This window comes from Papaver somniferum, chromosome 5 (genome assembly GCF_003573695.1).
Source record: "Papaver somniferum cultivar HN1 chromosome 5, ASM357369v1, whole genome shotgun sequence".
In the NCBI taxonomy this organism is placed as follows: Eukaryota; Viridiplantae; Streptophyta; class Magnoliopsida; order Ranunculales; family Papaveraceae; genus Papaver; species Papaver somniferum.
The window spans coordinates 139,698,298-139,723,275 of NC_039362.1; the positions used below are offsets into that span (position 1 = coordinate 139,698,298).

At 37.0% G+C, this 24,978-nt stretch overlaps 2 protein-coding genes across 2 annotated transcripts; both read left to right on the plus strand.

Moving 5' to 3' along the window:
- Nucleotides 1-11,967: 11,967 nt before the first annotated feature.
- Nucleotides 11,968-13,733, plus strand: LOC113279706. The gene is made up of 4 exons (XM_026528376.1): nt 11,968-12,676; nt 12,780-13,003; nt 13,183-13,332; nt 13,485-13,733. The coding sequence occupies exons 1-4, from the start codon at nt 11,968-11,970 to the stop codon at nt 13,731-13,733; spliced, it is 1,332 nt and encodes a 443-aa protein (XP_026384161.1).
- A 1,793-nt stretch (nt 13,734-15,526) lies between these two features.
- Nucleotides 15,527-16,003, plus strand: LOC113279707. Its single transcript, XM_026528377.1, has one exon. The coding sequence runs from the start codon at nt 15,527-15,529 to the stop codon at nt 16,001-16,003; it is 477 nt and encodes a 158-aa protein (XP_026384162.1).
- The last annotated feature ends 8,975 nt before the right edge of the window (nt 16,004-24,978 follow it).

Here is a 24,978-nt window from a genome sequence, read left to right on the forward strand (position 1 = left end):
CTGCAAGTTCTAATCAAATACAAGGAATAACTTGGATGGTACCAAATACCAATATCCAAGGATCAATCAATGAGAATCAACAGCCAAAGGTTGGATTATTTTAATTGATGATCTAAACGCACATCATGTATTATTTCAATTATAAAGATAAAACGATATAATGCGTAAATATAAATAACACATACACCAGAAATTTTGTTAACGAGGAAACCGCAAATGCAGAAAAACCCCGGGACCTAGTCCAGATTGAACACACACTGTATTAAGCCGCTACAGACACTAGCCTAATCCAAGCTAACTTCGGACTGGACTCTAGTTGAATCCCAATCAGTCTCCCACTGATCCAAGGTACAGTTGTACTCCCTACGCCTCTGATCCTAGCAGGATACTGCGCACTTGATTCCCTTAGCTGATCTCACCCACAACTAAGAGTTGCTACGACCCAAAGTGGAAGACTTGACAACAAACAAATCTGTCTCACACAGATAAGTGTATCAAAGGATCAATCTGTCTCCCACATATAAACCCTAAAAGGTTTTGTTCCGTCTTTTGATAATAATCAAGGTGAACAGGAACCAATTGATAATCCGGTCTTATATTTCCGAAGAACAACCTAGAGTTATCAATCACCTCACAACAATCTTAATCGTATGGTAGCGAAACAAGATGTTGCGGAATCACTAACAACAAAACGAAGATGTTTGTGATTACTTTTTATATCTTGCCTATCAAAGATATCAATCTCAAGACAATCAATCTGATTGTACTCGTACGATAGAAGATGCAAGATCAGATCACGCAACTACGATAAAAGTAGTATCGGTCTGGCTTCACAATCCCAATGAAGTCTTTAAGTCGTTAACCTGGGTTTAGAAGAAGAAAACCAAAGGTTAAAGAAGAGACGACTCTAGTATGCAAACTAGTGTAACACGTGAGGTGTGGGGATTAGTTTTGTACAGATACTAGAGCTCCCCTTATATAGTCTTTCAAATCAGGATTTGCAATTAAGTTACCTTGGTAAAAAACAATCAATATCCACCATTAGATGAAAACTTTATTTATATTTCTCAACCGTTAGATCGAAAACTTAGCTTGTTACACACACTTGACAATGCACGTTTCTAGGATTGTTAACTGTACCCAAACGTATGCACTTGTTGGTTCAATAATAACCAAAATGTTAGCCATATGAGTGTTCCATATCAACCACGTTCTTCTTCACCATAACTAGTCCAAATGATTTCAAATGAACTAGTTAGAGAGTTGTTCAATTGCAAGGAAATCTCATGTACTACACAAGATACAACTGAAGAAAAGATGATTTGATTCACTTGAATCGGTTCATGAACTTTTATAGCCACGGTTTGCAAACTGCATTCCTTAGTCTTTTTAAGTTTAATTTCAGAAATCATCTTCAGATATATAACATTCTCAAGTTCGCAAACTAGGTTCGCGGACTTAAGTTACCGGGCAGAGTTTACAAACTCCAGTAGAAATTCTAGGGTACGAGAACTTCGTTGGTTCGCGGACTGAGTTCGCGAACTTAGTTTCACGTAAATAGTTTGTCAACTCCAGCAGAAATTCTCGGGTTTGAAAACTTCGGCAGTTCGCGGACTTGGTTCACGCCATTCTTCCGGTTCTCTTGATCAACAAAGTTTGCAAACTTTGTATTAGAGCATTGCTCGGTCGAACTCGCATGCGTTTCTATCTCAAGCATGTTTGTCAATGTTAATGATCAAAACTATAAGTCTTGATTTCTAGTCTATTATATCTAAGTCTCGGACTAGGATAGAAAGTGTAGTTGAGCTCAAGGACTTCATCGCGATTCATCATACAAGTAGAAGAACTACTCAAGGAACCGGTGGAACTTCTCGACAAAAAGGTATGTGAAGACTTGAACTTATCTATCACTCAAAAGTCTACCTACTCTATCTCTTACTCTTTGAGGCAAGAAGTCGTATGCTATATATATAGACTTGGATTATACACATTTGGTATTTCGAGCCGAGTATACCTCGCCTATCTATATCTCGAAATATGTGTTGGTAAGCTTTTCGCTTCGATCAAGTTTATCTTTACCATGTGACGAAAGTCATGATATGTTTCAATCATCTTGAAAATTGCTTTGACGAGAAATGGTGTAACAACTAGATAATGTCTTCTAAGAATGTTTCAATGATTGAAATGAGAGTTTAGATTACATAACCAATGGTGGACATAAGCATTGTTTTGTAAACACATTTATGTATAAGTCCTATTCGTAGATCCAAAGTTTGCGAACTTTGTTGATCAAGAGAACCGGAAGAATGGCGTGAGCCAAGCCCGCGAACTCAGTCCGCGAACTGCCGAAGTTCTTAAACCCGAGAATTTATGCTGGAGTTGACAAACTACTTGCGTGAAACTAAGTCCGCGAACTCAGTCCGTGAACCCAGTCCGCGAACCAGCGAAATTCTCATACCCTAGAATTTCTGCTGGAGTTTGTAAACTCTGCCCGGTAACTTAAGTCCGCGAACCTAGTCTGCGAACTTGAGAAGGTTATATATCTGAAGATGATTTCTGAACTTAAACTTAAAAAGATTAAGGAATGCAGTTTTCAAACCGTGGCTATAAAAGTTCATGAACCAATTCAAGTGAATCAAATCATCTTTGCTTCAATTGTGTCTTGTGTAGTACATGAGATTTCCTTGCAATTGAACAACTCTCTAACTAGTTCATCTTGAAGTCATTTGAACTAGTTATGGTGAAGAAGAACATGGTTGATATGAAATGCTCATATGGCTAACCATTTGGTTAACTATTGTTGAACCAACAAGTGCATAGGTTTGGGTACGGTTAATAAACCTAGAAACGTGCATTGTCAAGTGTGTGTAACAAGCTAAGTTTTCGATCTAACGGTTGAGAAATATTAGCTTGAATCTAAAGCAGGTTTTCATCTAACGGTGGATATTGATTGCTTTGTTACCAAGGTAACTTAACTGCAAACCCTGATTTGAAAGACTATATAAAGGAGATATCTACTATTGTGCAAAACTAATCCCCACACCTTACGTGTGATACTAGTTTGCGTGCTAGAGTCATGTCTCCTTTAACCTTTGGTTTTCTTCTTCTAAAGCCAGGTTAACGACTTAAAGACTTCATTCGGATTGTGAAGCCAGACCGATACTACTTTTATCATAGTTGTGTGATCTGATCTTGCATCTTATATCGTACGAGTACAATCAGATTGATTGGCTTGAGATTGATATCTCCGATAGGCAAGATATAAAAAGTAGTCACAAACATCTTCGTCTCATTGTTTGTGATTTCGCAACATCTTGTTTCGCTACCATACAATTAAGATTTTGTGAGGTGATTGATAACTCTAGGCTGTTCTTCGGGAATATAAGACCGGATTATCAATTGGTTCCTGTTCACCTTGATTATTATCAAAAGACGGAATAAAACTTTTAGGGTTTATCGGCGGGAGACATACTGATCCTTTGGTAGACTTGTCTGTGTGAGACAGATTTTTTTATTGTCAAAGCTTGCGATTTTGGGTCGTAGCAACTCTTAGTTGTGGGTGAGATCAGCTAAGGGAATCAAGTGCGCAGTATCCTGCTGGGCTCAGAGGCGTAGGGTGTACAACTGTACCTTGGATCAGTGGGAGACTGATTGGGGTTCAACTACAGTCCAGTCCGAAGTTAGCTTGGAGTAGGCTAGTGTCTGTAGCGTCAATCTGGACTAGGTCCCGGGGTTTTTCTGCATTTGCAAGTTCCTCGTTAAGAAAATTTCTGGTATCTTTGTTATTTCAATTTTCGCATTGTATTGTTTTATCTTTATAATTGAAATAATACAGGTTGTGCGTTAGATCATCAATTAGAGTAATCCAACCTTTGGTTGTTGATTGTTAGATTGATCCTTGGATATTGGTCTTTGGTACCATCCAAGTTATTCCTTGCATTTGATTAGAACTCGCAGTTCCTTCTTGAGTAAATCAAATCAAGAGAGAGATATTAACTCGGTGATATACTTTTAGTTGATTGAGTCTTGTTGATTCTCTTAAAAGTATATTCGAGTTTGTCCATACAGATTGCTAAGGCGAAATATTGGGTGGTGTTGTTAGACCCCCACTTTTTCACTTTGGTTCAAGGAATAGGACTTATACATAAATGTGTTTCCACAACAATGCTTATGTCCACCATTGGTTATGTAATCTAAACTCTCATTTAAATCATTGAAACATTCTTAGAGGACGTTATGTAGTTGTTACACCATTTCTCGTCAAAGCAATTTTCAAGATGATTGAAACATATCATGACTTTCGTCACATGGTAAAGATAAACTTGGTTAAAGCGAAAAGCTTACCAACTCATATTTCGATATATAGATAGGCGAGGTATACTCGGCTCGAAATACCAAATGTGTATAATCAAAGTCTATATATATAGCATACGACTTATTGTCTCAAAGAGTTGTACATAGAGTAGATAGACTTTTGAGTGATAGATAAGTTCAAGTCTTCACATACCTTTTTGTCGAGAAGTTCCATCGGTTCCTTGAGTAGTTCTTCTACTTGTATGATGAATCGTCATGAAGTCCTTGAGCTCAATTACACTTTCTATCCTAGTCCGAGACTTATCTATAATAGACTAGAAATGAAGACTTATAGTTTTGATCACTAACATTGACAAACATGCTTGAGATTGCAACACATGCGAGTTCGACCGAGCAATGCTCTAACACTTGTTAGCTATCCACTGTTTCAAGAGTTCAATTATCTGCTCCCTTCTGCAAGGAAAGGGTGGTAGAGGATTGGAATCTCGCTTCCCTCTTTTGTTTCCTCCTGGGTCCCTCTCAATAGTTTGGGATAGGTCCTTTCCCTTACCTGTGTTGGGTCTTACGTTGCGCGTCATTTCATATACAACTTTGATTGTGTAGTGACGGGGGAATTCTGTATGCGTCACTTCAATGCAGTCAGTGATCCCTTCCGCCTCTTCATCCAATTTGACGAAGGTTCGAAATCTGAAGTTAATCAAACTCCTTTTAAAAGCAGATGTCATTCCGCGTATACAGATTTCGGCTGGCGCTTCTTCGCTGATGTCTTCATGGAAATCTAGCGCGAGATACCGGAATCAAAAGATGTATTTCCCTATTTCCTCCCATGTCCGCTGGCCGCACCTACTCAGGTCTATCAATGTGATTTTTCTCTTAGCTGAATAGAATTTTCTGACGAAGAGAGTGGACATGGTTTTCCACGAGTCTATGCTTTCTATTTTTAGGTTGTCGTACCAGGTGAATGTCGTGCCAGTGAGTGACTTTGGGAATTTTGTTAGGCATAGCTTTCCATTAGAGGCTTTATCATTCATTGTTGATAGGAATAGGCTAAGGTGTTCTCGCGCATTTCCTTTCCCATCGTACACTTTGAATTTTGGTGATATATAACCCTCTGGGTATTGGTATTCGCTGATGCTCGCAGGGTACAGGCTTCTTGTGGAGCTGTAGTCGTCCGGTTTTATTACGCGGTAATTTTCCTCTAGGTACTCTGCCCAGCTTCTTGCGACATTGCCCTAGGTTTTTTATCCGTGCCTTTTTTGTTTACTTCTATTCCTTCGGTGATACATTAGCCTAGTGTTGTGGCTTGCTCTATCCATACCGTCAGCTCCTGTCTCCTTTGTGTGCATTCCTCTAGTTCTTTATGTATGTCTTGTAGAGTTAGTGATATGGAATGTGGAGCCGAGGCTATTTGTTATGTGCTCTTCGCTTGTGTTTTTCTTTCCTCTCGGTCCTGAGGTTCGCGGGTTGGTTGCGTGACCACGTCTTGTATTAGTATCACATCTTCACTGTCCTCATTCCTTCCTATATTATTACTTTGTCGGGGTTAGTTGGTCGCATGGTTGGTTGGTTTTCCAGTGCGCCTACGCTGGTGCTTCCTCGGTGTGTCATGAGGGACTAGGCACGAGCCTCCGGGTGTGTTCGCCAAATGTTGAGGGGTGAATATGTTCTACCCGTCCTAGTCACACCCTAATGACAACACTTTCTAGGAATGGTATGAGAGAGAACTTGTTTTACATTGTACTATGTACCTCCTTTTATAGACTTCCCCAAAAGCCCTTCATTTTATGACATCATGCCACATGTCATAAACTTCCTTTATTGCCACTAATGCTATCCCTTCTCTAATAAAACCTCTTTCTTTTCCCCTAATTTCTTTCTTATCCTTTTCTCCTCATGGATACTTCTTAGTGGACTTGGAATTTAGTCCCCAAGTCCCCTTTGTTTTATATTAGATTTGCCACCCCTTTAGGGACTCCATGGCCCTGTTAAGGGGTAATAATTTTTATGTGTCAACAGACATCAATACTAAAATAGAATACCATATTCCTACTTGAACTTTCAACCACTAGCATTATTCCTACGACTCCAACCTCTATTTGCCATCAACTCAAAGAGATAAATGGAAGAACACTTACTATCAGAATTGCATGTTGTGTGTAGTAGCACCTTGTTTGAAGAGAGTTCAATCGATTCATGAGACACCCTTAGTTCAGTTCGAGTGCGAGAGTTGGGAGGTATAAAATTTTCTTGTAGTTACACATGCAAAAATATGTGGCAAAATACGGGGATGACTTGTGTTCGAAGTAGAGAGATTTCGAACCCTAGAGTATTGTCCATCTATGTTAGTTGATTTTAAACTATATCTACCTTTGAGCATAAAGTGATTTTGTTGTTTGATTCTCCTTGTTACTTGATTCTCCTTGATTTCTTATATTGATTCTTGTTGAGTACAAGGGAAAATAAAAAATCGTGGTTACATAAAAATGTGTACGGCTAGGAATATTTGTCATAGACCTAGCCGTATTTGTTTTTGAAAGTTATCGCAATATATCTGACCTTAAGTAATCTTTCCCAAACGTAGACGTGAAAAATCCGAAATAAAAGTTTATACCCGGTCTAAAAACGAGTATAAGTCAGTTTATAGTATAAATTGTACTCGTTTTATACTGACTAAATACCTGTTACGACTATGTCTAAGTTGAATTTTGTACTCGTAAATCTTACCTAGATTGTAGTTGATATTCCCTAGCCATATCTGGATTTATAAGATTTCTACATCCATCAAATGATGAACTATTATGTTGTAAGAATTCCATCTTCCATTTTTCATGCCAGCTCAGCATTTGGAATTATTCATGATGGAATCATAAAATCGTTAATCCAAACAACGTTTAACATTAAAAAGAATAGTGTTTGACTTGGTCCATGGTATTTGACTAAAATATTTGCATGGTTGGGATTAAGAATAACTTTTCCGCGTTTTACTTACGCTATTCAGAATAACATTTTTTCGCACGTTATTTAGAATAGCGTTTAACGCTAGCCTAATTACCGTTTTTTTTAGTTCCACACCCCATTTCACAAAACCATGGAACATGGCTTGCAAAAAAGCGTAGAATGTCGGTACTCAGTAGAATGTCCTCAAACTGATATGGAGTATAACTAAGTGGAGTATATGCCCTTCCACCAATTTCGAGACCCCGTTGCTATAAGAGATTTGGTCCGGTCTCGGTTATTTCAAAGAGTCACGCGCTGTTAGCCTATTACTCTATCACGAGGAGGTGATACCGTATTATATTTTTATGTATCTTCGAAAACTAGTAATTAAGATAAAAAAAAACAGAAAACACCATGAACAAAATCGATAAATAGAAGCAGGAGTACTTTTTTTACAAGACTTTTTAATAATAATCCCTCAAAGAAAGCTCTGCTCCGTCATCCTGACGTAATCATTCAATTCCTCTTCATGTATCTGAAAATCAAACCCCGAGAATCCATCTTTCTAGCATCCATCAATTAGTTCATCTCTTTGAAATCATCATTGGCAGTTACATCATTTATAGTTTTTTTTCTTCTCAGTACTTCCTTTGATGAAAAGTATTTCACAAACAAGTTTCATTTCACTAAGTGCAATTATAGAAAAACATTCAATAAGCTCCAGATCAAAAGGAAACAGTTCATTAGATTCCATTCAAGAAGTTTCAACACAAGTATTCATCATTACATCCCAATTCTGCCTTCGAACTGTTACATCTCTACAACTTATGGACAATCTAGCATTTACCCTGACCAAAAAAACCCGAACCACTTTCCCATATCCTAAACCACCATAAACAACATTTTCAACATCAAACATCTAAAACTGAAACGAACATTATTACTAACCAAAGTAACACCCAAAACTCCACTATCTATACACATCAACATCACCATCAAAATAGAAAAGAAGCCGTCCGAAGTAAGGAGAAGTAAAACAAAGTACTTACCAACATATGCAACAAAATAAAGAAGAGTAGGAGCAAGATCAAGCACCGGAAAAGCTGTTTTCTTAAAAACTTGTTGACCGTTTTCAAGATTTACTCAAAATCTGAAAAATCTAGCCTTTTCCGACACCTGCGAAGACACTACCAAAAGCCTTCTTCATCAATGCTCCATCCCTCATATTCATATCTCTCACTGTCATCACTGTCAGATGGTGCCGGCGAAGTACCACTTGAAGATGCAGAGTTTTCACTATATGTATCCTCTTCAGTCTCCTCCTCCTCAGTCTCAGCATCATACATCACTGCATCTCCCCTTTCAGGCTCACCCTCTTGCATGGTCCTTGCGAATATCTTTGGATTGGAAAGTTCATACTCAAAGCGACTCCTCAATTTCCTCTCCTGGTACCTCTCCATCATCCTCTTATCTTCTGCAGCATCTGAATCAAGATCACTGGTGTCAACCTCCTCCATAGCATACTCAAAACCTTCATCAGAAGCATCAGAATCACTTTCTGTTGCATTTCCATATCTCGGTGCTTTGGAATGCTTCTCAGCCCATTCTTCATCTTTTCTCTCTCTTCTTGCGAGATACTTTGGCTTCTATGAAGCATACAAGTTTTCAATCCTCTCTTCTTCTCTCTAACGAAGTCTCTCTTGCTCTTCTCTATGACGAATCATCTCAAGTGCACGATGATCAAGTTCGGCTTGGATTTCAGTTCTCAATCTCTATAACTCCTCAGTGCTTAATGACAATGCAAGAGCTTTTGCTTGATCATAATCAGATGAAGATGATGGTTCAACCGGAAGTCTACCGGTACCGGTATTTGGAGGATTTGATCAGCCGTTACCCAAATTTCTTTTCACTCTCTTAATCTTTTCCTTTTATGAAAAAATTCCAAAGAAATTTACCTTGGCTATGATAATCTTTCGGCTAAACCTCCCTTAAAAAACAAAATTGTGCCCATTGAATCCCATTTATGGCGCTTGGTTAAGCGTCATGTCGCTTTGTTTACCACGCCAATTCAAAACCATGTGTATCCTCTTCACCCACATCACCATAATTACCCTACCAATACCTATTTTCAACACCTAAAAATTACCATAACTATTACTCCTTTTGGAACTACCATTAAGGGGTGTTTTGGTAGGTCACCAAATTTTGATGTAGTTTTTTGGGGTCTAATTAAAACTTTTTTAATTATGCAGATTAGAAGAATGTATCATCAATTGAGAGGCACAATTGCGGTTTGGGGCATATCTGCCAGATGGGTTACTATCTCAACCATCAAACTTATGCCTACTACCAAAATGCAACTTCCCAATCAAAACCATCAACCACCACATAATTTGTCCCTCCATTTCTATCTCCACCACCCATTATGAAATTTCATTACCATTATTACATTTGGCAGTTTGCACCATCAAACCTATGTGAATCTAAAAAAAACAAACCCATTAATGAACCACCAACCCCAAACTTCACCATGCTTACGTACCAACCTCTTATATCCCAGAAAATCTTACATTGGATCATTGGACTTGTCTTTACTTGGTTTTATTATCGTCAAACTCACGTGAACACATATATCACCACACTGATAAAATATGGGAACGAAAGTGACATCTCGTATGATAAACCCTGTCCCCAACACAGTCATAGCAGTGTAACAACTACTTTACACCAAATTTCTCCTGAAAGTTTTTCAAATTTTATTTAACAGTCTTCTCATTCCCTTTTTAAGGTTCAAAAATGTAAACAAATAAAACCCTTCTGCCATTTCTCCATCCACGTTGTCTATGATCAATACCGGTATAGTACTAAAAAGAAATTCTTTTTATACAACTGCATATTATATTGGTTATTTATAACTTTCATCTCAATCAGTCTCTATTCATATATATCCAGTTCTCTTACCCAATGGAATTCCCAAATTTCCCAGAAAACCATCAAAAGTTAGAACAAGATATTCAAAACCTGTCTACTCAAATGGCTGAGAAATTAATTTTACCATCCACCTTTTCTGAACCAGTATTCATTAATTGACAAAAAAGTTGTTCTAGCCGAGTCTGATAATAATTGGAAATGGTGTATGGTGGGATACTTATGATGTAAAACCCTGGTTCCTACCTCTTCCATCCGCTTCTATATCTGTAATCAGTGGCCTCTAGCTCAATCTCCTATTATTACAACATTTAGTGGATTGCGCAACAAAGTCCTTATTCGATTCTTAGATGAAGATGATTTCAACAGAAATAACACTCGGAGACCCTGGTTTGTTTATGGATATCTAATGGTGTTAAAAGTTATTTCAACAGATGGCTGGCCAGCAAATTATCAGCTCCACTTCATTGAAGAAATAATGTGGTTCATTCTGTGTAATATCCCTAAAGAATGCACCGAATTTTAAGATCTTCAGAAACTCACTTCCAACATGGGAGAACTCATTGAAGCTCTAGATACTTATGGTAATTATCCTTTAAAGAAGAATGTCAAGGTATGTGTCGGAATTCCAGTGCAGAAAGCTTTACCAATAGGTATCCCCCTTTTCACCAGTGGAAGAACTCAACCATTCCTAATCGAATGCAGATACATCAAAGTTCCAAGATACTTCTGTACTTCCTTCCGTGTGCTTGATCATAAAGATCAGAATTGTCCAGCTTGGAAATTAAAATAGAAAACAATTAAAGAAGCTGCGTCTTCTAGCAGTAAATATGTTCTTCATGCTGTCTCAAGACTCATGATGCCACCAGCACCAGAAAATAAATAAGCTGCATCCATTTCCACTGCAATTTTGGATATTGTTATGGAACAAAATGAGATTGTGCCAGATACTCAAGTATATTGATACTCTTGTATGCAATAAAGGAAAAGATGAGGATAGTGATCAGAAGATGGATAATATCAACCAAAAGTGTTTATCTAACATGTTTTAAATGGGACCTTTCGTCAATCAATCCACAACATTGAAGATTTTTGATGTTGGACCGATTCAACAAAACTTGACTCAGCAGAACAATGGTTTACCAATTATCTTCAAACAGGTTATCACCCAGAATGTCACTGTTGAAGCTTCTATCACTGGCTCTGAACCGACTATGAGTTGTCCAATTCGAACATCTAACTCCTTAAGAATATTCAAAACTGCTGTTGTCCCCAGTACAACACCAATTATCACCATATGAACTCTTATTCAGCTGAGCAAGATGCTCTATCTAACCTCAAAAGTAAACTTAATTCTAGAGATGATTTGAGAAAACGAACTAGAGAAAACTCCAGCTTAGCTATCCTAGTTGTTATTCCAGAAGAACGTGATAACTCTGAACCTGATTATGCCCAACTTTGTCCTCCTATCACCAAATTGGGGAAATTACCTGCTATCAACCTCTCCAACTGTTCTCTCAATACCCAACCTTTGATTGATTCTTATCGGAATTACAATGTACCTGTCGATTCTTCTCCAAACAACAATGGTGTCCGCAATTATTCTCACCTCAATGATGCTACTTCTAGTCTCGATTCCACCCGAAATTCTTCTCAGAGTGGTGGTGCTACCAGTGCTTCTCTTGGTGGTGGATCTAACTCCACCACTCAGGTAAATTCAACTCCCTCACCCCCTTTAATTGACAACTCCAATAATTTAGAAACCAATTCCCTGTCAATAATATCAATATGATTGCTCGTAACATTAGAGGTCTTGGAAAAAAATCTGTTAATAAGGAGCTTAGATTACTATGTAGGAATGTTAACCCGGACATCATCTTTCTCTCTGAGACAAAAATGAACAAAGATATGGCATCTAGGAAGCTAAAAAATATGGGATTCCCTTGCACTTTTAATGTTTCTAGTGTTGGTAGAAGTGGTGGTCTTGTTCTGGCTTGGAAAAAGGAAATTTACCTCAACATTATTTCATCCAGTATGAGGGGCATCTTTGTTACATCCACTGACATCATCCATTCTAAAACTTGTCATATACATTTTGTTTATGGTGAACCCAATAGTAGTTTAAGACAATATTTCTGGGAGAAACAATACCAATATTCTAATGCTCCTTTAGATGAACCTGTTTTCTTCATATGTGATTTTAATGCTCTCCTAGGAACAAATGATAAAAATGGTGGCTTAGAGGTTGATGATTCTGATTTTTCAAATCTTAGAAATTTTTGCTCAGTTTTTAACTTGCATGATACTGATTTTTCGGACCCTATATTCACATGGTCCAACATGCAACAATGCCCTGATCTAATCCTGGAAAGGTTAGATACGTTCCTTATAAACCAATCTGCTGAGGACCTTTTCCCTAAACTTTGTGTTAACAATCTCCCCAGGGATTCTTCTGACCACTGCCCCATGCATATAGGTTTCAATTATGAGAATGTTTGTATTCCTAGACCTTTTTCATTTTATGGCTATGTGGATTGAAGATCCTACTTGTAGAAATATTATAGATAATTCTTGGTCTGTAAATGTGGTGGGTTCTCCAGCCTATAAGCTTAAAGCTAAACTGTTAAGCACTAAGAAAGGTCTAATAGATTGGAATAAATCTTCTTTTAGTAATATTCAAACTAATATATATACCATTAGAAAAGATCTAGCTGACATACAAATCTCTAACCCCACTGATACCAATACTACTTCTAGACTCAAAGCTAGACTTGAGTATCTTTATAATTTAGAAGAGTTATACTGGAAGGAAAAATCTAGGGAGGTTTGTCTCACAGAAGGTGACATAAACTCACCATATTTCCATAGAGTTACTCTCTTTAGGAGGAAAAGAAATGCTATTAGATGGATTAAGAATTCCCTAAATACTATTCTAACCGATAGAGATAGTATTGGAACTTCTTTTATGACTACTTTAAAAATTTGTACTCCTCCCATCCTCAGCAATTTCAGGATAAAATCCTTTCTGACCTCCCTATTAAGCTCTCTACTGAGGACAACTCTTTCTTAAATATGCCTCTTACTCTAGAGCAAATCAAGAATGATGTTTTTCAAATGGGAGGGAAGAAGGCTCCAGGACTGATGGCTTTACAGGTCTCTTTTACCAAAAGCACTGGGATATTGTAGGAGATGCTGTCATTGATATGACTCAAACTTGTTTCAGAACATGGAATATTGCTATGGTTTTTAACCATACTAATATTTCCCTTATTCCTAAAGTTCCCCTTGCTGAACTTGTATCCCAGTACAGACTAATAGAGCTCTGTAATTTCATTTACAAAAAAATTCTTTCAAAAACTCTTACTAATAGGCTCAAACCTTTTATGAATAACATAATATCCCAAAATCAAAGTGCCTTTATACCAAAGAGGAGTATTTCAGATAATATTCTTCTAGCTAATGAGGCCATATATGCTGTCAATCATAATGACAAAATTGAAGGCATAACTGTCATCAAGCTTGACATGTCTAAAGCTTATGATAAGCTTGAATGAGGTTTTTTAGAAAAAGGTGTTAACTAAAATGGGTCTTTCTAACCACTGGATTAAACTTATTAACCAGTATGTTTCTACTGTCTCTTACTCTGTCCTTCTCAATGGTATCCCAACAAGGTTTTTCCAACCAGATAGAGGTTTGAGACAAGGGACCCTCTTTCCCCTTATCTTTACATCATATGCTCCGAAGCTATATCTTCTTACATCGATAGCCTTCAAAAGACCGGAACTTTAGAAGGTATCAAAGTTTGTAAAGATGCTCCAGAAATGACACATCTGTTGTTTGCTGATGACTCTCTCTTGTTTTCTAAATCTACCACCAAAAATTTTAAAGTCATTAAAGTCTATCTTCAAAAACACTACTTGGAGCAAGAACTTAATTTTGAATAATCTGGTATTTTATTTAGTAGAAAAATTCCTGAGCATAAGAAAGCTCTCATGCAAACATTCTTGAGATCCAGAGCAGGGACCTAGGAGAAAAATATTTTGGCACTCCCACTGTGTTCCAAGACTCTAAAATCCAAACCCATATGGGTATTCTCCAAGCTGTGGATGCCAGAATTTTTATCTGGCTACATAAGCTCTTGTCGCAGGCTGCTATAACTACCTTGATTAAGCATATTGGCCAAGTTATTCCTCTTTTTCAAATGAGAGCTTTTCTTATACCTAAACATTTTTGTAACCAAATGGATTCTCATCTTTATAAATTTTGGTGGGGAGAAACTTTAGACCTAAAAGAAGGGAAATTTCACCTGGGATATCTTATGCTCCCCCAAGGTTGAAGGTGGCTTAGGCTTTAGAAAGGTTGAATTGAATAATCTGGCTATGCTGGCTAGGAATGCTTGGAGAATCCCGGAAAACCCAAACTGTTTTCTAGCCATTGTTCTTAAAGATAAATACTTTCATAGAAATGATTTATTGAATACCAAGTGCACTGGAAAGTGCTCTTGAACTTGGAAGTGTTTTCATGCTATAAAAGAACTCATTAGCCTTTCATCTCGTGGATTGTAGGGGATGGTCAATTTATTGACCCATGGTGTGATAAATGGATACCCACTCTAGGTTCTGGCACACCCAAACCTTTATTCTCACCTGATCCTAGTATCAAAGTCTCTTACTTCATTGATTCTCATACCATAAGTTGGGATTTATTTAGATTCAACACCCATTTTGATAATGCTTCTGTTCAGAAGATTGTCACTATTCCCTTAAGCCAGCTTTAATTTGCACTCCTGATAGGAGGGCTTGGGATATTCCAAAGAATGACAAGTTTTCTTCTAAATATGCCTACATGGGTCTCAGAGGTCTTAGGCCTTCCCCTTGTAAAAATCTTTGGAAGCGCATCTGGAAAATCAGAGTTCCTTATAGAATTCAAGTCTTTGTCTGGAGAGCAGCTAAAAATGCTCTGCCTTCCAGAAATGTTTTACACACTAGAATTCCTATGCACAATGTTGTTTCTCCTGGGTGTACTGATCCTCATGAAACTATTATGCATGCTTTGGTTCTATGTCCTTTTGCTAGCAGGGTCTGGTTCATTTCTGATTTCAAAATAAATCTTTCACTGAATGGCTTCTCTTTTGGTTAATTGATCCCTTGTCTAAACTTTCTGATGAAGCCCAATGCCTTTTTATAGCTATTTTGTGGTCTATAATTTGGACTAGCAGAAACAATTTCATTTTCCAAAATCTGATTGAAAACCATATTACTGTCTTAGCTAGAGCTAAAGCAATGCTTCTCACTAGAAAACATTTCATTACAGTTTCTTCTACTACTCCTGTCAGTATTTGTGATAAATGGATGCCCCCTCGTTTGGATGGATTAAGTGTAATACTGATGGTGCTTATGATGACACTTATGGAGCTAATGGTGCAACGAATGTGATGAGAGATTTTTCTAATAAAGCTTCCTTTTGTGCCTCCATAGTCTTTGATGTTCACTCTGCTGAAGAAGATGAAGCCAGAGCTATTTGGGCAGTCTTGAAGAAAGCAGTAGAGCAGCAGTTAACTCATATCATCGTCGAAAGCGATGCGAAGTCCCTCATTGAACAATTTTCAGCTGGCATGTTCGATGAAAACTCGCGTACGGATGTCATTTTTAAGGATATTCAGTTTTTTTCTTCTAAATTTGTGGCTTGTATCTTTAACTTCCAACCACGTGTTTGTAATTCGGTAGCTCATGAGTTAGCTCAATGGGAAAAAATAAACAATACCTCTATGTACTGGTCTGTTCCTCCTGTTTGGCTCCTACCAACAGTCGAGAGGGATCATTAGCCTTTTTGAAGGCCGTTGTCTAAAACAAAAAAATAAAAAAAATCCCCAATTTAAGAATCCATGGAAACATCTTACTAGGTTAAAGTCGTTTCTTCTCCCGTTTCCATTTTTCTTACGATTTTGTTCGGCTTTGGTTGTCTGGCAGCAACGATTTATACGTCGGAAGTTCCACTAGTACCACGGCCAAGGCGACGACCACCACAGAAAGGAGAAAACTGTAACCCTAACTCTGGGGCATAATTAGGTCTTTCTTTCTTTAACTATACACAATAAACTATCCTGGCATTTTTAGGGGCCACTCAAAAGAAATTAGGGGACAACAATAAAACAAAAAAGGTCACCCATACCTAGATTTTGTTCACCCCTTATCTCCCATATTTCGTAATGACAAAATTACCCTTCAATATTCGGTAGTTTGAGTAGGATTCGGGTGATATATTTTTTTTTTTTTTTTTTTTTTTTACTTTTTAGTTTTGAGTTTTTGAGTTTTTTTTTTTGAACTTTGGTACAACCATAATCGGTAGTAAAGTGTGTTACTCTAACTTCGGAATGTAGATTGGTCCCAAAATGAGATTTTGCCAAAATCCTTTAATTTACGACTTTGATACAACCATAATCGGTAGTAAAGTGTGCTACTTTAACTTCCGAATGTATATTGGCCCCAAAATGATATTTTGCCGAAATTCTTTAATTTTCGAACTTTGGTACAACCATAATCGGTAGTAAATTGTGTTACTTTAATCTCCGAATATATTCAATTTTCGAATTTTAGTACTACCATAATCGGTAGTAAATTTAACTTCCGAATGTATATTGACCCCAAAATGAGATTTTGCCAAAATCATTTAATTTTCGAACTTTGGTACAACCATAATCGGTAGTAAGGTCTGTTACTTTAACTTCCGAATTTATATTGGCCCCAAAATGAGTTTTTTCCAAAATCCTTCAATTTTCGAACTTTGATACCACCATAATCGGTAGTAAATTGTGTTACTTTAACCTCCAAATATATTCAATTTTCGAATTTGTGGTGCTACCATAATCAGTAGTAAATTGTGCTAGTTTAACTTCCGAATGTATATTGGCCCCAAAATGAGTTTTTGCCAAAATCCTTCAATTTTCGAATTTTTGTACTCCATAATCGGTAGTAAATTATGTTCATTATCTACCGATTGTATTTAATTTTAGTACAGAAAATTTGAAGCAGTAGCAGGAACACAATCGGTAGATAACAATCAATTTATCTACCGATTATGGTTGATGTTCTTCATTTCTAAAGAGCATCAACCATAATCGGTAGATAAACTGATTGTTATCTACCGATTATGTTCCTGCTACTGTAAATCTTAGAAATTTTTTGATCAAATTTTTGATTTCAAACAATCAAATCATAATTTTGGAAAATTAAAATTTGTTTGATCGACGATCTTTGGTTTCAATCAAAATTAAAACAATGAATTTTTTTTTTGAAGAAGAGGTATGATATGATTATGAAAATAAAGGATATATGTTTAGATTTAGTATAAAGGTGAAGGACAATATAGACAATTTCTATGTTTTTAAGATACCCCTTAACCCCTTTCAATGGGTGGGAATAAAAAAATGGCTCCTAATTTTTTTTGAGTGGCCCATAAAAATGCTAGGTAAACCATACACAATAATATTGAGTTTTTCATATATTATTGTGTGAATTTCATCTTTTATTTAGGTCAGTTATGTATTTCCTTCATGAATTTCTATTATTACGAACGAAAGCTTCGAATTCAGTTAGATGTGCAACAGAGGTAGTTTGAAGTTTGAACAAAAACAAGTTTAGGCTTAGATGATGATTATGTGTTGTTGCAAAATTTGCAATTTGGCTCGAATGATATCGAAGGGTCGAAAAAGAATATAAAATTTCTTTGCTGGGATTTTACTTTATGCATTTGAATGTTATAGACATGGGATCTTATGGATGTTGGTACTAGTTAGAGCAAGTCTTACTGTGAAATCCAACCTATTCCAAGTGTGGAAAATTCATGAAATGTTAAGTCTAGTGGCTTTCATGTTGGGGTTTTTCATAGAAAATCCAAGCAAGGTTCCATGGTTTGGTGGAAGGGTCCGTGGAATCCATCTAAACGCCAATAAGAATAGCGTTAAACGCAATTAAGAATGGTGCTAAAAAAACGCAATTAATAATTGCGTTTTTTTAATCCGTAGATTTAAAATGAGTTGTTGAAATCTAACGGCTGAAAAAAAAGCTCCTTTCTTAATTGCGTTTTTTTAACTCCATTCTTAATTGCGTTTTTTTTTATCCGTAAATTTAAAATGAGTTGTTGAAATCTAACGGCTGAAAAGAAAGCTCCATTCTTAATTGCGTTTTTTAGCTCCATTAAGAATAGCGTTTCTACTATTCCACCATTACACTTACGCTTCCATCCACAGTTCCAAATGCTGAGGTGGCGTGGAAGATGGAAGATGGATGGATTCCACCATAAGACTTGCTCTTATAGTCAAAAAGAAAAACTTGGGTTATATCTCATTCACTTCAAACTTCAGAATTTTACATCACTAGAAAGTACTGTCTGACCTGGTAACTTGGAAAAACTGACTTGGTATAAGGAGAATTACATGCTTAGGAGTTTTCTTGGTTTGAGCAGGTGGACTCCAGGTGGGTTCTTTCAATGTCTTTCTTTCCAGATGGAATGTTAACTTAGAGACTACAGTGAGAGAGGTTTCCTTTCTAAGCTAATGTTGATTGTCAAAGAGTGCTCAAACTTTGGGTTCCATTTCAGTATCCCTGTTCATAAATGAACGTATGTGCTAAAATGTAGCTATTTGTTACCTAGGCTGGTTATTGCATCCATATGCGTGGCAAAGATAACATACTCGTGTGCTCTTAAAACAGCCAGACCTTGTTAACAGAAACCAATTACTAGCAGAATTTTAACTGATACTACATTTGTCACTGAAAACTAGATTTCTAGATTTGACCCCAGGAGGATGTGAAAAATGCTGAAACTCTGGTAGGCTTCGAGTTAGTCGAATATCTTGTCAGTTCTGTGGGCAGTAGTTCAATGTATATACTCACTTACAAAAGAATATTCGAGTTGATAGCCTCGAACCTTAGTAGCTGCATAGACTACCCGAGCATTAAACATTGAGCTCGTTAGTCTATTTCAGGAATTCCGCCAACTCTTGTACAAAAAGATTCTCGATTATGCATGGGGTAGACTTGGAGGAGATATACCCAAGATTATTTTACCCAGGTCAGAGTCGCAGCAGTGGTTTTCATCAGCACTGCCAAGCATTGATGTCTACGAACTTTGTAGGAAATTGACTGGACTGGTGAAGATGTGGATACCGCTGCTGCTTCTAAAATTAAAGCACTTGATTGTTGTTGAAGGCGGAACAATGTTTTTTTTTCTTAGTTTATCACCAGGTAATGGTAATTGCTAATGCAGTTGGATGAGAATGCATGCAGGCTCCTAGAGATTAGATGCTCCAAGACGGGAAAAAACCAAAAGAGTTCACATCACTTGCTGCCTCCGATGACGGATATGCGCCAAAGGAAGCATGTTGTATCAAAGCTCTAGCCGAATGAGACCCATCATTTAGAAACATAGTTGAAATATAGACGAAATTTCTGTTCAGTGTTCACCATGTGACATATACCTAGGAAGATGGATGAAATGGTTGTTTTTCTTCAGTCGTTTTTCATCGAGCTTTGGTAATCTGGGAGCTGTATGAGCCGATTTTAGTTACCGCAGAAACACGGTTAATATTTTCTTTTGTTCCTGCATAGGGTCCATACTAATGTAACGATTTCTGAATTTCTGTTTGCAAGTTGCGTAATTTACCTGCACATTCCCTCGTTCTATCTTATCCTATGATATATACTAGTATATTAGTATTGTCAGTTGGAAGCAAGAAACATCATCATCCATTTTGCTAAGCTTTCTTGAATGAATAGAGCAAGCCAACAGCAATCAAGGAAGGCATCCCATCCGCGTTCAGAAGTGTCAGGAACATGAAGAGTTGAGGAATTCAGTAAAAAGTTCAGTCAGGATTAAGATAATCGCTCCCAAACTTTATTGAGAAAAAATAAGGGACCTGGACCCAAACCCCAGGCCCAGTTACAAATTTAAACTATAAGAATAACTTTCCAATTGATGAGTAAATCAGTGAAGGAATCGGTCTTAAACCATTCTAAATTCTTGCCTCAGAACTAATGTCTCATTCACTTGTCTCTTGCCAAAAAATGGAGGAAGCAAGCATCCCTGACCTATCAGTCTACTCAGCAACATTTGCAAGATCATCTCAAAGTCCTAGCTGAGATTGAAGAATAACACTACTTAAGCTCATTACTGAGCATTAGAGCAGTTCCTATGGAATGAACAAACCTGGAGTTTGTTCATTTTGCTCGCACTATGGAATGAACAAACTTGAAAAATGGATGTTCAAATCAATAGATTTGTTGATTTGAACATTAAATCGGAATATCCAGCGCGCGTCTGTGTTAAGGACGGGGGACATTGATGAAAACACTGGCGTCATGAGAAATAACGCCAGCGTTTGTACCTCAGACGCGAGTTTTAACTTACAGCGCCAGAGTCCTTACTAGAAACGCCAGCGTCCGGCCCAACGGCTCAATCTGAACCGCTAAGAAATCCTGTGATCCAACGGCTACATTTTTTTAAATCTATAAATACTCCTCATTTCAACTCTAAATTACATATTCTACACATTCTTCACTCTCAAATTATCTAAAAAAATGCCTCCCAGAGTTCGTGGTGTTAAATACACTCAACAAGAGGATTTAGCTATTTGCAGAGCCTACGATTTTCAAACACAAGATGTTTCCACTGATGTTGCTATCGGTAGGAATGTATCACAATCGACGTTTTGGGAGAAAGTCTTTGAAATGTTCACTGCTGAAACGATGAACGTCAATGGGCGTGATTCTCAGGGATTGGCACATCGTTTTAGTGTAATTAGTTGTAATATATCGGAGTTCATCGCTCAACTAATGGAGAATCACAAAAATAAGCTCAACGGTGAAGCCGAACATGAAGTGGAACCCAGAACTCTAGCGATGTGGCCAGCATCTCACCGCGGTCGTCAGTTCGAATTCCATGCTTGTTTCAACATTCTTAGGGTGCTCATCAAATACGATCCCTACATCGCCCTAGGAATTCCACCACCGCCGAGAACTGACGTCGCCTATGTAGTAGTTGTTTTAATCTGATGTATTTCTTTTATTCTCATGTATGGTGTGGTTATTCAATGGAATATGTTTTTATTTATGAAATTTATGGTGCTATGTTTAATCCAGGAAAAAATTAAATTACTTGATATTGATGGTTTTAGATAATCGTAATAACACAAAATAAACAACAAATTAAATAACATAATACCATAGGGAATCGATTTGTCCTACAACTTCAACCAGCCCACTCCAACAAAAAACACCTGGGATATTCCCAGAAATGCCTTCCATATGTGTCTTTTTCAGAAGAAGTCCGCAAATGCATAAAAGTCCTGCAACCGGGCTTTGAGCATGAACTGATTCTTTGTGGACAATGTTTGTATTCGTGATATCCATATCCACAATGCTTGCAGTGTAATAACGGTTTCTTCAATTTGGATTTAAGTTTGAAGTTTTTGCAGAGTATTGCAATCTTTTCTTCTTCTTCTTTTTTAATATTCATAGCATCATCTAGTATATGTAGTTCCTATAGTAAATTGGGATCTTGACATTGCAAGTACCTGAGTTTTTACGGTTGTGATTCAATCACCATTCTGATGCGTGAACAACCTTCCCGGGGACACTCTGAATACATCCAAGGACATTTCATAAGACTGTGGTTATCCATGAAACATAATGGACAAACCTCTTTTGCTTCGACAAATAATATTTTCTTCGCTTTTCCTTTAGAAAACATGGTGGATGATAAGAAAATCAGTTGGTTTGGTTTAGAATAAAACCTAGTGATGTATTTATAATAGAAAATAGGCGTTGGTAATTCAAACGGGCGCCCAAAGGAAAGTCGCGAGCGATTTTACTACAAATGCCAACGACAAACTTTTCTTTCTCGACCTATAAATTTCATTCCTCCCATCTCCAAAATCACATCTTCTTCTTCTTTTTTTTTCCTACATCTCTCTTCCTTTGCAGAAATGTCTGTTAGAAATCGTGGTCCCAAGTTTACTCAAGAGAAGATATAACTCTATGCAAAGCATATTTCTTTCATAGGGTAATCACTGGTGTTGTTATTTCTCATGACAGTTCTTTTTGGGAGAACGTTTTTCAATGTTCGTCTCATTGACGGGAAACCAAGGAAACCCAGATGCTCGTCGATTGCGTGCTCAGTTTCATTCTATTAGACTTGCAGTCCAGCCATTTCTTGCTTTGGTAATAGAAATTGATCGAGAAAAGTTCAGCGGTGTAACTGAAGATGAAGTGATCCAGACAACTCTTGATAATTGGGAGGAAGCTCATGGTAAGATTTTTCGTTACGAAGCGTGTTTCAGAATTTTAAAAGATGGTCCATCTCAAGCACATCGTTACTGCACTCGAATGCCGCTGTCAGAATTTACAATGGAGGAAGATGTTGCTCTTGTTCGATGTTGGTTACATCGTATGGTGAGACCAATGAACAATGAAAATTTTTGGGAAAGAGTATTGGGACATTTTGTAGCATCGCGGAACGAATCCATAAGAAACAATAAGAGCCTAGAACTAAGAATTGCATTCATCACTAATGAAGTCAAACATTATACGGAAGTGTTGTGGATGGTTCATCGTAGCAATTCTGGATTATCCAACGAAAAATTGGAAACCATCGCCCAGACCAAGTTTACCGAAGAAAGCGGGAGAGAGTTTAGGCATTTTGAATGCTATGAACTTTACAGAGAGAATGTCGCTGGATTTGATGTTTTTTTTGTGGTTTATTAAAATGTAGTTTGATGTTATTTGCAGGTTTAATAAATTATAATAAATTTCACTTAGTCTGAACTGGAAATCTATTTTAAAATATAGACATTTTCATTCATTCATATTAGTGCCAATTCTTTTACAAGATATAAACTTATTAGACAATGATAAAAACTTCAATAAAAATCAAGTACAAGTTTTTTCCTCCTGTTTATCTTCATTTGAAGTATTTTCCATTCAACGCGCTCTTTGACAGTTTCATCTTTGTTTTTGAATTTTTTGTTGTTAATTTTCAAAACTGGAGCTCTTCTTTACCTTTTAGCGGAGCATTTTCTTGGAACAACTTCAAAAACTTGCACTTTTCTCTTACAATTTTCAATCTTTTTAAAAATCCCACATATCTTAGAAACAACAGCTTCAAGTTTTTCATCGCAAAAAAGTGTGATCGCCTTTTCAGCCATTGAGAAATAGATTTTAGAAGAGAAAATTCAAGAGAAGTGAATTTTGGTGTGAGTGGATTGTTTGAATTCGATGGTAATTTATAGAGATAAAAAGTGAATTTTGAATTAAAAAAAAAACGTTGGCGTTTTCTACAAACGCCAGCGTCATATGTTAAGACGCCGCGTCCAAGCTTCGATCGCCGGCGCTTTTCTCGCAGACTCCAGCGTTTTTCCCTCGATCGCCTGCTTAGTTATCTAACGCCCAGTGCTTTACCATAGTGGAAAAACTAGTTTGGCCATCTACCTGGCTCAACAAAATTTTGCATCTGACCATTACCATAGGAATTGCCCTTAAGAGGCTTTCATCGAGGGGAAGCATATTCAAATGTGACACCATCAATCTATCATTAGAAGGTAAATAGTATTTTACCATTGTTTTTTATATCAACTAGGTGGTGCGCCCGGGCTTAGATTGTTTAAAAATTATACATTATTAAGATCTTATAATTAGGATTTACGGAAACCACTACAATGTAAAATACCAAACGGGGAATAGAAAACTACATTAAGGAAAAAGACTACATAAACAAAATCCATTGGCATATTTACATAGTGACATTTAATAAAAATTGGTCAACAAACTGCAAAAGACTATAAGAGGTTAATAATTCTTGATTCAGAAGTACAACATTTTAAACAAAACAAAAACAAAATAAAATCTTCTAAATGCTCAGTTTAATTGCTAAAACAATACGAAGGTATGGAGAATTCTTGGAGCAAGGGTTTCCTTATACGATGCCTTCACATGCCCTTGATGGATTCAACTTCATATCTTACGTATCAGGTAAAGCTTGTTTTAGAGTATCCTCCAATCATCATGATGGGGAAAAGTGCGAATCTTCACCATTATAACGAGTTACATTTGTTTGCTAGATATAAGAACTCAAAGTTTAATAAGATGTTTGACTATTAAAAGTGCAATCAAGTGAAAAGAAAAGCCGAGAGCCTGACAAAATTTATGTCATACAGCCACAAATTTGAATGAAGTATTAAAATTCGGATTTTTTGCCACCCATATAGTCTCACCCTAAATTACAATATCATATGTACCGATCATAAGAATATCACCAATTCACTACAATTAAAAATGCTTATCCATAATTTTACTTGATAAATGGGGAGATACTACAGTTTATGCTCTGCTCTAATTCATCTACCCGATTACCTATATCATCAAGTGCAGGGTAGTTTAGGAAATGAAAGATTTTAGCTTTAGGTCAACCAAAAACATACCAAACGTTCTCGAAAAAGCTCTCATGCTAGGAATGTTGGGTACTTAATTTAGTGTTCCATACAAATACTATTCCTTATTATTCCATAACATTTTGGTTTGCTGCAAGCTACACCTGCACTCCAAGAATGATTGATTTTGTCTCGCTATGAACGATTACATTACAATGAGATAAATGAAAAATGATAAACCAAACCAATGAACTAAAAATACCTGGTACTGTTTAAAAAAGTCATCTGTTTCAAACAGGATGACTCTCATCTGGAAAACAAGAACACAGTCAGCAAAAAGTACGACGAAAAGAGCAAACCCCAATTTCGACTCCAAG